Raw genomic sequence first — 14817 nt, 5'->3', positions numbered from 1 at the left:
ATTCATTGCTTTTTGAATCGATCATTGCTAGTCGTAACTTAGCAGTTTGTGCATAAAAGTGGCCATATATTTATGTATGTTTGGCGTGAGTGAAGGTGATTTCTCTAGGCACAGAGAAGTGATAGATCTTGTCTCAAATAAAGTTCTAAAAGCATGTTTGTAAAGTAGAAACGGAACATAAGTTCTAAAAAGAAATTAACTTTCATTCATTTGAATAGGGTAGTGAACCTGATTATATTATTGAGTCATTCTTTGACTTAACGTATCAGATGAGTTTTGAGTAAACAACTAAATTTTCCTCTACTGGATCGAATGGACCATTACGCTTTTTTGAGAGGCTTTATCTAAAGATCTTATGAGATTTTAAAATCCGCCGATCTTCCAATTTATACTCCAGTCTTCCAGGTACTTCTACGTTTCTGTAGTTCCATATGGTGTAGTCTCCCCCAGTGTTCGAGTTTGAAGAATAAAGGCTCAGGCACTGGTATTGCCTCTTTACAGCATATAGCTAAGTATTTGGTCCTGTCGTGGCTTGCTCTACCAATGGTCCTTTTCGTGCAAGGGAAGTAAAAGGATGTAGAAGAATTTTTAGATGAAGAATGAACAAGAGCCCTTTTAGTTAGATGTTTCGACCTTGGCTAGGAACTATGATGGTTCTAGAATTTTGCCAAGGGTTAATATAGTCATCACTCGAAGCGGTGCTTATTGCCTATCATATAAACCTATTAGTAAAAATAAAATAAAATGAATTTGTAATGTGTGAATAGGGAAGGAAGTAGAACCGTTGTAGTCTGCAGAAGTAGAATCTTTTGAGATATGCCATATTCCAGATCGCCTTGACGGGCCAATAATCCATTTTCTCGAGTTTGTATGACCCTTTGCCTTTTATCTCGACGATATGATAGGTCCTTCCTAATTGGGTCCAAGCTTTCCCATGTTTGGTTTATGGGATGCTGAGAACACAATTTCGCAGCACATAATCCTCCACTTTGAAATGTAGAAGGTCCGCCCTCTTGTCGTAATATTTCTCGATTCTTTGCTTTTTGTGTTGCTATTTGAATCAGAGCCATTTCTCTTTGTCCTCCTAGTAGGTCCAAGGCTGCGCATAAAACTTCGTTGTTTGACTCTTCGGAAGCGTGGGTGAATCTTAAGCTTAATTCTCCTATCTCGACTGGAATAAGGGCCTCAGACACGTACACTAAAAAGAAAGGGGTTCTCCCCTGTGCTCGACTTTATTGTCGTACGACAGGCCCATATTACTCCATGCAGGTCTTCTGGCCATCTTCTCTTAGCTTCTTCTAGATTTTTTCTTTAAGCTGTTGAGCAAGACCTTATTTGAGGATTCGGCCTATCCGTTTGCTCCTGGGTGGTACGAGGTAGAAGTGATCCTTTTGGTCTGCCATTCTTCGAAGAATTTGGTTATTTTGATCCCGACAAACTATGATCCATTATCGCATGCGATTTATCGGATTTGTGCGAACGCTCCTACTTCAGTCCATTTGATAACTAATCAGTAAAAACAAGAAAATATTTTACCTGTCTTGGGGCCTGTGGTAGCGGACCTACTATGTCCATTCCTCATTTCATGAAAGGCCACGAGGTGAGCAACAAGTGAAGTGGTTCGGCTGGTTGATACAATCAATGAGCGAATCGTTTACACTTTTCACATCTCTTGACAAAGCTAGTTGCGTCTTGTTCCATTTTAGGCTAATAATATTCGACTCTTATTAGCTTTCGGACAAGTGATCTATCTTTGGATTGGTTGCCACAATGACCTTCATGGACTTCTCACATTGCATAGTATGTGTTTCCAGGTTCTAGGCATTTGGCTAACGGGCCACCGAACATCATTCGGTACAGGGCCCCATCGATGAGTCAGTATCATGATGTCCAAATTCGAAGTTGTTGAGCAGCCATCTTGAGTTCAGGTAAGGTCCTATTCTACAAGTAATTAATGAAATCATTACGCCAATACCAAACTATAATGATTGTGTTTACCTCATTTTTGGTTTGATCGATGGAGGAGTGAAACAAATATACAATAGGGCTGATCCCATACTCGGTAACGCCGACAACAAATCCAAAATTGTCTGGAGCATCAACTTCTTTTTCTCTTGGGGTATTTGGGTTGCCTTCATTCACTTGAACTGACCTAAGAGTTATGTAACTTTGGCTAGGTATTGTTGCATGCGGGCTTCACGTGCTACATAAGTCCCATGTACTTGGTTCACTACTAGTTGAGAGTCACTCTTCTACTTTATGTGTTCAGCCCCGAGTCCCTGAGCTAGTCGATTCCTGCAACAACAACAACATCCTCATATCCAGCTTCATTATTAGTTATGGAATGGTATTTTATACTACCTCCGTTCCATTTTATGTGAACCTATTTCCTTTTTGGTCCATTCCAAAAAGAATGACTCCTTTTTAAATTTGGAAATAATTTTACTTAAACTTATAATTCTACCCTTAATGAGAAGCGTTTATAACCACACAAATACTCTGGGTCCCTTTTTGAATTGTTTAGGACCACAAATTTCAAAAGTTTTTATTTTTTCTTAAACTCCGTGCCCAGTCAAACAAGTTCACATAAATTGAAACGGAGGGAGTAGCTTGTTATACCATTTCCCCAGTTGGGATGATAAGTAGGATGTTAGGTCTACCTTTCCACGTTGGATGAGTCATCTCTATAGAGGGTCTAGGTTCCCAGAATTGTTCCAGAAGCTATTATCGCTTCTTTTTTCGCTTCGGAAAGTATATCTATATTGAAATCAGTGACAAAGTCCACTAGGACATGCAACTTGATGGCAGTACGGGGTTGATATGAAATGTCATATGCACTCAGCTCGACTGCTATTTGGCAAGTCGTCCCGAGAGTTTTGGCTTATGCAGGATACTCCGTAATGGGGAAGTGGTGACAACAGAAATAGGATGACACTGAAAGTAAGGTCTTAATTTTCGGCCAGCTACTCTAACTGCCAATGCTAATTTTATTAAGTGAGGATACCTGGTTTCAGTATCTAACAATGTTTTGCTGACATAATATATTGGAGATTCTGTACTTTTATCTTCCCATACTAGTACTGTACTTACCGCAACTTCGGACACTGCCAGGTAGATCAACAGATGTTTACCTTCTAAGGTCTTGGCCAGCAATGGTAGGTTTGTCAAATAGCTCTTCAAATCCTTTAATGCTTCTTGGCATTCCGGTGTCCACTCGTTTGTGCCACCGTTTCCAATGACCGTGATATGAATCGATCGAGGGCTGCTATCTTACCAATTAATCTTTGCACTTTCTCTAAATGACATTCAAAAATCATAGAAGTGGAGCAATGTAGTCATAAAACTTGATAGGGCCAAGGCATATGACAGGGTAGCCTAGTAATGACTTAATCAGATAATGAGGAAACTAGGCTTTTCAGAGCATTGGGTAGAGTTAATCTATAAGCACCTCTTGTAACTAGTACAATGCTACTGTTAATGTGCAGAGGCATAGTTTTTTTAAGTCTAAAAATGAATTAAGACAGAGACTCCATCTCACCTTCATTATGTATTATCAGTATTGTGAACCTGTCTATAATGTTGGACAATTTACATAACTATGGAGACTTTACTAGTTTCTCTATGAATAGAAGGGAGCCTCAGGTGAATCATCTAGAATTTGCAAATGACCTCATAATATTCTCCGGTGGCAGGAAGAGAACAATCAAATTAGAGATCAATATCTTGGCCGCCGATGAGGCTATATCTGGACAGTTAGTAAACAAGACAAAGAGTTGCTTCTTATTAGATCCTGGTGCTTTCGACAGTTAGGGTGTCAGTATTGCTGGATGGACTGGAATGAAACAATAAATCTTCCTAATTAATTATTTAAGTTGTCAATTTTTTGTTGAAAGACAAAGGATCGCATACTAAATGATGATTAGCAAATAACTAGAAGGGTAAGAGGTTGGCACTCCAGATTGTTATCTCCAGGAGGGAATACTAGTTTGATTAGACATATCCTTCTTGCCTTTCTTGTGCATTTGATATCAACGTAATCTTGTCAAATTGAGAATTTTCTTGCCAAGTTTTTCTGGATTTATGGCACCAATAGACACCACTAGGCTTCATGATCTAATCTCTGATGGAATCTGAGATATGCTAGTAACTACGGATCTGAGCTCCCTTCTATCCAAAGATCTACAACTAATCACTCTATGTATAATTAAACAGCTATAGGTGAAAACAACATGAGAAAAGCTACAACACATTATTGATCAACCTATTTATCACAGAATGTGCAAAAGGGTTAAATGGACCAAACCTCCTCCTTTGTACTACAAGCTAAACAGTGATGGAAGTTGTAGAAAGATCTTGTGGGGATAGGAGGAGTAACTAGAGATTGCAGTGGAACCTTTATCATGGTATATATACTCATTTTGCTTAGGTTTAGGGTTAAATGGACCAAACCTCCTCCTTTGTACTACAAGATGTTCTTGGGATTACATTATTGTATAACAAGAGGATTGATTAAAATAGCGGTTGAAGGTGTTAGTGTCTACTATCAACGAGGACAAAGTCAAGCAGATTGTGAGCGAAAAAGAAGCGATGGTTAAGCATTGGTATAGGGAAGAGAACAAAGTTGCAGATATAGACTAGCCACCACAACTCTTATCCACCTGCATATAGTTCTGGATTACCATTACAAATAAGCGGGCTGCTGAGAAATGATTTTTTTTTAGAATCGGACAAATTAAAGCTTCTGAAATTCGATGTGAGACATTTTGAGATGCTTTTTTAGCTACTAGTCTAAGTAGGAGTCTTCTTTGTTTTCTGCCTTATTTGACATATATAGTCACAGAGATTGTGCCCAAGGATCAGGTGTTAAATCCCCCTTTCCCAAATGTATCATATCCTTTCCTCTCATGAATAAAGATTGGTCCACCGATTAAAAAAAAATTGAACCCTCCAAGTCCTAGATTAGCCTCCACAAGTAAATTGCATGTACAACACACACAACCAAACATCACACATTACCAAACTCCTGTTTTCTTTTTTAGAATAACTGACCTTACTAAGCTCATGGAATATAGGAAATCCGACATATATCTACACAGCATTTATAATGATCCTATATTTATAAAATACTTGGACATAACAATGACTCAGGAGGCTGATTAAGTCATTACTGGATATTTATTGCTTCAGACAGCATCATAGTATCCCCCAACTGTGATTTGTGCTCTGTTTATAGAAACTCCTCTTACTGCTGATATTGCTTCATTCAATTTGCTTGCGTGGTGAACTACTTGCTTCATCCTCTGCAACCGCACATAACATCTTATTTAGATTAGATCAACAATCAAAATTAATATACCACCTCATCTTTATATTATTTTCCATTTCGCAAAATAAACTCGTTCCAAAATACTTGACATTTAAAAATATAAAAAAAAAACAAGGAGCACTTATTGTTATTTTTTCTCAAACGTACATGTAGTGTTTCAATTAGTGTAGCGTTAACTAAGTGAGACATTCTAAAGATATATTCTATTATAAATCTTTTTGAAGGTGTGCAAAAAGATTAAAGAGCAAATAATATGGACCAAATTCTGTCAACATTGACTGTCAAACTTTGTCTCACCTTATCATCAGAAAAGATCTGGAACCGAAGCATCTGATTTTGCTTATGTTTTTGGCGATTACCAATGAAGATGATGCAAATGGTAGCAGCAGCAGCAACCCCAAATGAGCAGATAGCACCAATCCCAGTCAATAGGTTTAATCCACCTCTGTTATCTTCATGAATTATCTCAGCTTCCATCTTCATTTTCTTGATCACTATATCTTTGTCAATTTCAATAACTTCACTATTCTCCTCAAATGGAAAAGGATACTCCTGATCAATTTGTGGCACAAAGGTCTTGTGTAAGTCTACTTTCATGTCTTTTGTAAGTCTACTTTCAGTATCCTTCATTTTCTTGAAGAAAACTTGTGACAGTGCTTGATCTTGCTCTGTTTCCATCATAGCTGCTGGAGGTTTGATCTTTTCAGAAATGGTGATCTCAAAAGGAACTTGAGTAGTGATGACTTCTTTAGAAACCTCATGATCATCATCTTGTGTTTTCTGGATTCTTGGCTCTAGTTGAATTGAGAGTGGGATAAGTTGTTTTGGCACTCTAGGGTGCACTGTTGAGTGGACAAATTGACAAGGATTTGGAGTTGAACAACTAAAGTAATCATGGAAAACTCTATTGGAATCAGAAATAAATTTTCTTGAGAAAATCTTGTTGCCACCATCATCATGGATTTCAAGAAACCCATCCTCAGGAAGAACCTCCCACTCTTCAAGATCCATTTCTGTTTTTCACGTGAAAAGAAAAGAGGTAGGAATAAGAATAGTGGGGTTGCAACAAAAACTTATTAGTTATGGAGATCTAATTTTTTTGGTGATGAATTATTGGATTCAAGAATCTAATTTTTCACATGAAGTTTAGTTAGTGTGGAATTGCCACTCAACCATATGAGATGTTAAGGCTCTATGGAGAATGGAGACTTTAACTTTGCATTTGTTGAAGATTGTGATGGGGTCATGTAGGTGGAAGCTTATCCTTCAAGCAATTTGACAAACTAGGGGATGGTCCCCATTGACACAAGCCTCCCTTAGTTGGACTACTGGATATTTTTTCAATATTTAAGTGAATTATTTTATTATAGTTTGATTACTTTAATGTCACTTTGGATAAAATTGAACCATGGTATTCACCAACTTTGGACTAAAATAATGCCTCTCAAAGTCCTTTAGTTGAATTCCTTCTTGTCTAATGTTCCGAGAGGAAGATAAGGTGGTTTTCACCTCCAAAATGGCAAATTTTAAAATTATCATTTTCCTTATTTATTTAAGGGAAAAAAGAAAAAAGAAATGTAGTTTCTTGCAGGAGTTTTCTTGAACAAAGTAAAAAAAGTTTCAAGTCTTCTCGGCTCCAAACCCAGCCCCCTCTCTCAAATGAAAGTTGAAGCTGATTCAACTCTATACAAGTGTCCATTATTAGGTACTTTGGCTGCCTTAAATACCCTAGGAAATAAGGTGACCATTTTTCTAACTCCCTAAAGCCTCAACATTTATATACAAAGAGTTCCCTTGCCTATCTTCATTTAAATTTATACTCCTTCCATTTCTTTATATGAAATAGCCTGACTCGGTACAAAATTTAAAAAATAAAAATTAAAATTTATGGTCTTAAAAGTATAAATGATAAAAGTTGTGGGTCATAACATTGGTGTGCCTATAATGACTTCCATTAAGATAAAATAGAAAATTTAAAGTTGAATTGTTTTTAAATATAAAATTGTATCATTTTTTAAACGGATCAATAAAAAAAGTATATCCGACAAATTTAAACAGATGGAGTAATATTATTCCTTTTTAAGTTTCAACAAAAAATGAAAGAGAAATTGATATTTTGGCCTATGGATCCCAGTGAATAAAACATATAAAATTATGAGAGACCAAAATTAAGTTAACAAATGTTAGGTGATTTATTTGCACAGACTTAAATTTTAGTGGGTGAATTACTCGATAATTGTGCTAATAGAAAATACTCTCTCAATCTCATTTTAGGCGATCTTGTTTGATGAGACGCTTTGAAGTTTGTGATACCAAATAAGTCTCATGTAAGTTATAAATTATCTTATTAAAAATAAAATAAATATTTTAAGGTAAAAGTATAATTAAACATAAAAAATATTATTTTTTAGAATAAATTTAAACAAAATATATCACATAAATTGAGATAAATGAAGTAACAATACTCTTCGTAATTAATAAATAAAAGAGAAAATGTATGTGTTATAAAATAAAATAAATACAAATTAAGAGATACAGCAGAAGAATTTGGGGGGAGAGAGATTTTATTGATGTACAAAAAAAAATTGATGTAGCTACCTATTCATAGAAGAACAGAAACTGTTCATAAACTAATGAGTGAACTCCTCCTAAGCTAATAGCAAGCGGCTTCCTGCAGAACTGCTTGCAAGTTACTTGTAAACTGCATGCTCTAGCTATTTGCAAGCTACTTACTTACTTGATTGTATATAATCTTTTTTAGAAAGTTTTAGGAGCAATAATGGACATTCACAATTAATTAATAAATCTGAAATTAATCCCATCGCACTCAAAATAAACTGCTAGAATCCCTTATGTCATCTTACAAACATGTCCAAATCAAGATGGTTGCATATTTCTTTCTTACAAGATAACAAGATAAGAGCTAGCAAAGGGACATGAAGTGAAAGGTGGCCAGCTAATAAACGTGGAGCAAAGGCTAAAGAGATCGTTCAATGACGCATGGCTACTGTGCATTGGACCACCTTATAGCAATTGATTGGAAGGTGAAAGGGATTTTCATGAAGATGAAAATGTGATAACACACACAAAAGTCTCGATGAACTACTAACTTTTATCTTTCCTTTTCATTTCTCTTACATTTTTCTTTGACACGGTAATATCTAGGCTAACTTTTAGATATATTGATTAAAATACCAGTAGGATCTCTTTATTTTTAATAAATATTTCGAGTTTGAGTTTTGAAACTCAAAATAAATTTTAATAGTAGTTGTTCAAGAAATTATGCTGGATAGACTTTTTCTAATTATATTTTATATGTTGTTGACCAGATTGGGCCTCAGTTCCGGACTCCTTCAGACCAGGCCCCCTCCTCTTCCATCGGCCCACATAATAACAAACACATATAGCAACATAGCTTTTATATTCTTTAGCCATTTTACCTTTGTAAATATAGCCACATTGTAACACAAGTATAAATACTTGTATTTCCGGAAATAATAGGTTAGGAGATTCATTAATGATAATAGGTATTTTCTCCGATAATTCTTTTCCCTTTTTCTCTCTACTGTACAGCTAGGGTTTCCTCCATTGAAGCCCATTGCATGAGCTCACTCTAAGCTTCTAACATGGTATCAGCGCGGGTGAATAAACTCCGTTCGTTCTCTGGTGAAATTCCAAAGTATCTGCTATCATCTATGACGAAATAGTAGCTGAGGATTTCTTAGTTTTGCTGCTGATTTTGACTAATTGAAGCAAAACCGATACTATCTTCCTCAAGCTTAAATTTCATGTATTTTTTCATCAATCTTAGCCTTATAGCCTTTTATTTATGTGTCTGTGGTATTAAAATTGAGTTTTTCTTATGGCTATTGACGAAGTTAATTCATCAGAGGGTTTTTCAACTTTCACCTTAGATTTTTCACATCCTTTCTACGCGCACCCTTCTGACAGTCCTGGTACTCATTTAGTCTCCCCTTCTTTTGATGGTACTGGTTTTGTGGCTTGGAGGAAGAGCATGCTTGTGTCTCTTTCTGCCAAGAACAAATTAGGGCTAATTAATGGCCGCCATGATAAACCTACTGAGGATTCTCCTTATTACCCATATTGGGAAAGGTGTAACGATATGGTGCTTGGATCACCAATTCTCTGTCTAGAGAGATTGCTACCAGTGTCTTAGGGTGTGACACTGCTAGAGAGATATGGTTAGATATAAATGAGAGGTATGGTCAATCAAATGGGTCAAAATTCATTCAAATCCAAAGGGAGATTGGTTCTATCTCCCAAGGGACCTCACACATAGCTTCATATTTCACCAGACTACGCAGTATTTGGGATGAGATGAACACAACTTATGTCGTGCATGTTTGCTCATGTGGAGACCTTCCTAAATTCCTAGAGGAACTCAAACTATTCTGGTTCCTTGCTGGGCTAAATGATTCATACTCCACAGTCAAGAGCATCATTCTTATGATGACCCATCTCCCAGCTGTCAGTAAAGCCTACTCTATTCTGTAGCATGATGAAAAATAAAGAGAGAAAGCATTTTCTCCAGGTTTTTTATGATGAATCTGCCTTTTTCTCCGCTTCTTCTGCACCTAACAATGGTCAGAGGTCTTTCAATCAGAGAATTTACTTTGAGACAAAGAGACCTAATCATTCTATATCTTGCAAATATTGCAAGAAACCTGGGCACACTATTAAAAAGTATTGCAAGCTCCATGGATTTTCCCCTGATTTCAAGTTCAACAAGAACAAAAGATCAGCCTCTTGTGTGCATGTTGATGCTTCTTCCTCTGGTCTTCCATCAGCTTCTCCCCAAGGTTCCACAACTCCTGATATTTTTCTCATGGTTTTACTCAAGAACAATATCAACACCTTCTGAGTTTACTACAACAATCTTATATGTACCATGGGGCCAACAACAATAACCTGTCTTCTGGAGAGAACACTGCTTATGCAAATTTTGCAGGTTTATTCTGTAGTTCTATAGTTAATTCTGTGGACTTTCATGATTGTGCATCATCTCAATTCACCATAGACACTTGGATCTTAGACTCAGGGGCCACTAATCACATGACCCCTCACAAACACTTAATTCACAATTTAACACCACTAGCTAATTTATCATCACAATTTAACACCACTAGCTAGACCTTACTTGAAAACTTTACCAAATGGCTATAAAGTGAAAGTTGTCTCCACTGGTTCTCTACACCTTAGATCTGACATAATTCTTCGCAATGTTCTTCTTGTTCCCTCTTTCCAATTCAATCTAATTTCCATTTACCATCTACTTTTAGAGTTTAACTGTTATACAGTTCTCACCATTTCTAAATATTTTTTACAGGGCCCTTCTCTGAAGAGGCCACTGGAAATTGGTAGAGCTGATAATGGGATGTATTTCCTCCATCTTGTTGATGATGTTCAATATATTTTTTGTGCTTTACCTTCACCATGTAGTGTTTCTGATTCTACTGTTTTTACATGTTCTAGTTCTACTTCTGTTAATGATCATATTCCCCTCAGTCCCTCTTGTAATCCACACACTCACATCAATAAAACAGACTATTTTTGGCATCAAAGAATGGGTTATATGCCTTATAATAGGATGAAATTCATTCCTTTCATTTCTGATAAAATCTCTTCCAAACAGCCTTTTATATGTCCTGTTTGTCCCATGGCTAGATAGTAGAGACTCCCCTTCCCTGACAGTACCATTCATTCTTCAGCCCCTTTTTAGTTGGTTCACATTGATATTTGGGCCCCCTATCATACCCCCACTTATAATGGTTTCAAGTATTTTCTAACTCTAGTAGATGATTACACTAGGGTAACTTGGACACACCTACTCTCCTCTAAAAGCAATGCTCTTTTTTTTTTAAAAAAGCTTTCACCTCTATGGTTCAAACTCAATTTCACACTTCAGTTCAATCTTTCAGGTCTGATAATGCTTTTGAACTAGGAACTAGTTCTGAGTCCAAATATTTCTTTGCTCAAGGTATACTACACCACACTACCATCTCTCACACTCCTCAACAAAATGGTGTTGGAAAGAAAGCACAAACACCTCTTAGAAACTTCTAGAGCTTTGCTTTTCCAATCACATTTACCTACCAAGTATTGGGATAAATGTGTTCTCACAGCCACATACCTCATCAATAGATTTCCCTCCACTGTCCTGAACAACATATCCCCCTATGAAAAATTGCATGACCATCCCCCTCACTATGATCATCTTAGATCCTTTGGATGTTTATGCTATGCCACCACACCCAAATCTCGAAGAGACAAGTTTCAGACAAGAGCATTGCCTTATATCTTTCTTGGCTATCCCTGTGGCAAGAAAGGTTACAAGTTACTAAATCTTTCCAACCATGATATCCTATATTATAGGGATGTTGTATTTCATGAGCATGTATTTCCTTATTCATCTCCTCCTTCACAAATTTTTACTTCTTCTCCTACTCCATTTGTAGATTTACCTAACTTTTCATCTTCTCCCACTTCTGCTACTTATCCTCCTTCCATTCCATCTCCTCCTGTTGTTTCTAATTCTCCTCCCTTTACCACTGATCCTCCTTCTCCTTATCCTTCTCCACTTGTTATCCCTTATTTCTTTTTGTTTCTCTCTCTATCAGACATTCCTCCAGGATCAGTAATCTTCTACCGCATTTAAGGGATTATGTTTGTCCATCTCTTGCTCCCAAGGCTCCTGCTTCTCTAGTTTCTAAGGTCTCTTCCTTTGTTTTGCACATGAATGAGCCCCAGTTTTACCAACAGGCTGCAACTCACCATGTTTGGTAGGAGGCCATGTTAAAGAAATTCCAAGCTTTAGATGCAAACCACACTTGGGACATTGTTCCCATTCCCTCTCACAAGAAGCATATACCTTGTAAATAGGTCTACAAGATCAAACAAATATCTGATGGTTCCATTGAAAGGTACAAGGCCAGATTAGTGATAAGGGGTAACACTCAGAAAGAAGGCATTGATTACAATGAGACATTTTCCCCTGTTGTTAAATTCACCACCATTAAGTGACTCCTTACCATTGCTGCTTTGAGGAATTGGATTGTTTATCAACTAGATGTCAACAATGCCTTTTTACATAGTGATCTTCATGAAGAAGTTTATATGAAGATCCCTCCTAGTTTGCAGCTTTCTTCTACTTCTTCCTCTTCCTCTTATCCATTGGTTTGCAAGATAAGGAAGTCTCTATATAGCCTCAAGCATGCCTCTAGACAGTGGTTTTCTAATTATCATCTATCCAATTTCAATCACAATTATTAAAGCAATTTAAGTAAAGAAAAATCTTAATCTTATACATTCCCCAAGAACTGGTAGTACAAATCATGAGCTTCTAAGAATAGAGTATACAAAGCAGGTATGAAGTAAATACATCATATGTTTGAAAAGTACATAAACATAGTTTTATGAATCTAAGGCTACCATGAACAAGAGGCAGCTAAAATCGGAGCGCAGGTACATCTTCAGATCCAGCTCCCAACAAGCACAGCAACATCAGCAGACAACATCTGCACGCAAGGTGCAGAAGTGTAGTATGAGTACAACCGACCCCATGTACTCAATAAGTAACAAACTTAACCTTAGGCTGAAAGCAGTGAAGAGCTTGTACCAAGGTCGGGTCCAACTTCAATAACAACAATAGTTCATAGCAACATAAAATAAGTAATACCAGAAGTAACTCAACGATTAAATGCTCAACAAAAACATGATTTCTCAAAATAGTCCTGCCTTTCAAGTACATCAATAAAAACTCAAATTGTTTACCAAAGTTACCAAAAATATGAATAAGTTTGAAAATAATAATTTTTCCAAAAAACTCCTTTCAATAATAAATAAGATATTTTATTTTCTTTCCAGATAACCAGTGTAAAACAGATGCATCACTATGCCCATCTGTCAACACGTGTGAGAAATCATGAATGAAGTGATACCGTACATCATGAGGAAAATACATCTCTATGCATGTATGTCATGTGTGCATATCAATGCAATGTTGTATATGATGCACCATACAGACAGCCTCATATGCTCATACTCTCGAATACTCAACCACTCGATACTGTATATGGCCCATATGGCCCAGGGAAGATCCATCCCGGGACATATACATCACTGACTATAAGTCACCTAGTACCGAGGAAGGCCAATCCAGCCTTGTGGAGAAGATTCATCTCCAGGTTTACACTCATACTCAACCACTCGGTACTGTATATGGACCATACAGCCTAGGGAAGATCCATCCCAGAACATATACATCATTGATCATTAGTCACTCAGTACCAAGTAGGGCCAATCCAGCCCGAGGAGAAAATCCATCTCCAGGTATATAATACTTCGGACAAGATCCATGTCTAGGGAAGATCTATCACTCAATAATATCAACCGCGCTCACTGAGGGTGTGTGCAGACTCCGGAGGGGCTCCTTCAGCCCAAGCGCTATCGTTAATCAGTATCAATATCAGAATCAATCAGGCCATCGGCCTCAGTCAGTCATTAATCTCTCCAGTCTCTCTCTCATGGGCTCACAATGTCATGAAAATAGCCCAAAAATAATGATATGATGTTTCAATAAATAACAACAGAGACTGAGATATGATATGCATATGAATGCGTGCGTATGACTGAGTATGTAATGAAATGAAGGCAGATAACTTAACATCAGAAATGACCTCGGTGGGTCCCAACAGGATAAACATGTAGTCTAAACATAGTTTATAGCATGAATCACATTTTGATAACTCTAGTACGTAGAGATTTTCATGATTTCAGACAAGTTCAGATAACTACACAGTACTACAGAAATAACTGTCACGGTAAACACGGTGCACGCCCACACGCCCGTCACCTAACATGTGTGTCACCTCAACACCAAATACATAACACGTAAAATCAGGATTCATACCCTCAGCTCCAAGATTAGAAGAGTTACTTACCTCGAACAAGGCGAATCCAATGCCGAGCAAGCTAAACAATGCTCCCGAAATCCCATTCTGCGCGTATCAACTCTTGAACGGCTCGAATCTAGCCACAATAAATTTGATTCAGTCCATACTATTTATAGGAATTAATTCCATATCAAAATACTAATATTTTCCCATAAAATCTAAAATTACACTCCAATTACAAGTTCAACCCATCCAATTACATGTTCAACCATACTAATTTCACTCAATTCCAACTCCAAATCGATGTTCAAAACTCAAAAATTCATATTATGCACTTTAGGCCAACACCCCCAATTTCCACTTTAAATTCATCAACCAATTGCTAAGATGAAGATAGATTCATGGAATATAATCACAAGGGAGTTAAGAACACTTACCCCAAGTTGTATGGAAAAGTTCCTCTCCAAAATCGCCCAAACCGAGCTCCAAAATCCGAAAATGGCAAAAAATCATGAACCCTCGAACTTAAAGGGTTCTGTCCAGCCCTTTCGCAGATGCATACAAGAGGTTGCACCTGCG

The 14817-nt window shown here is 37.1% G+C and overlaps 1 protein-coding gene across 1 annotated transcript; it reads right to left on the bottom strand.

The window, feature by feature from the left end:
* Positions 1–4846: 4846 nt before the first annotated feature.
* Positions 4847–6553, bottom strand: LOC107770375 (uncharacterized). Its single transcript, XM_016589680.2, has 2 exons — positions 5624–6553; positions 4847–5300 (listed from the first exon to the last, which is right to left on the bottom strand). The coding sequence occupies exons 1-2, from the start codon at positions 6335–6337 to the stop codon at positions 5184–5186; spliced, it is 831 nt and encodes a 276-aa protein (XP_016445166.1). The 5' UTR covers positions 6338–6553; the 3' UTR covers positions 4847–5183.
* Between the last annotated feature and the right edge of the window lie 8264 nt (positions 6554–14817).

This window comes from Nicotiana tabacum, chromosome 4 (genome assembly GCF_000715075.1).
Source record: "Nicotiana tabacum cultivar K326 chromosome 4, ASM71507v2, whole genome shotgun sequence".
NCBI classification, from domain to species: domain Eukaryota; kingdom Viridiplantae; phylum Streptophyta; class Magnoliopsida; order Solanales; family Solanaceae; genus Nicotiana; species Nicotiana tabacum.
This window is presented reverse-complemented; position numbering and strand designations above follow the sequence as displayed.

What these genes read in the sequence shown, in the direction of transcription:
- LOC107770375 (XM_016589680.2), bottom strand. Translation starts at nt 6,337, where the DNA reads ATGGATCTTGAAGAGTGGGAGGTTCTTCCTGAGGATGGGTTTCTTGAA. An exon ending in AGATCTTTTCTGATGATAAG is followed by an intron (nt 5,301 to 5,623) that starts GTGAGACAAAGT and finishes GTGCGGTTGCAG; the next exon opens with AGGATGAAGCAAGTAGTTCA.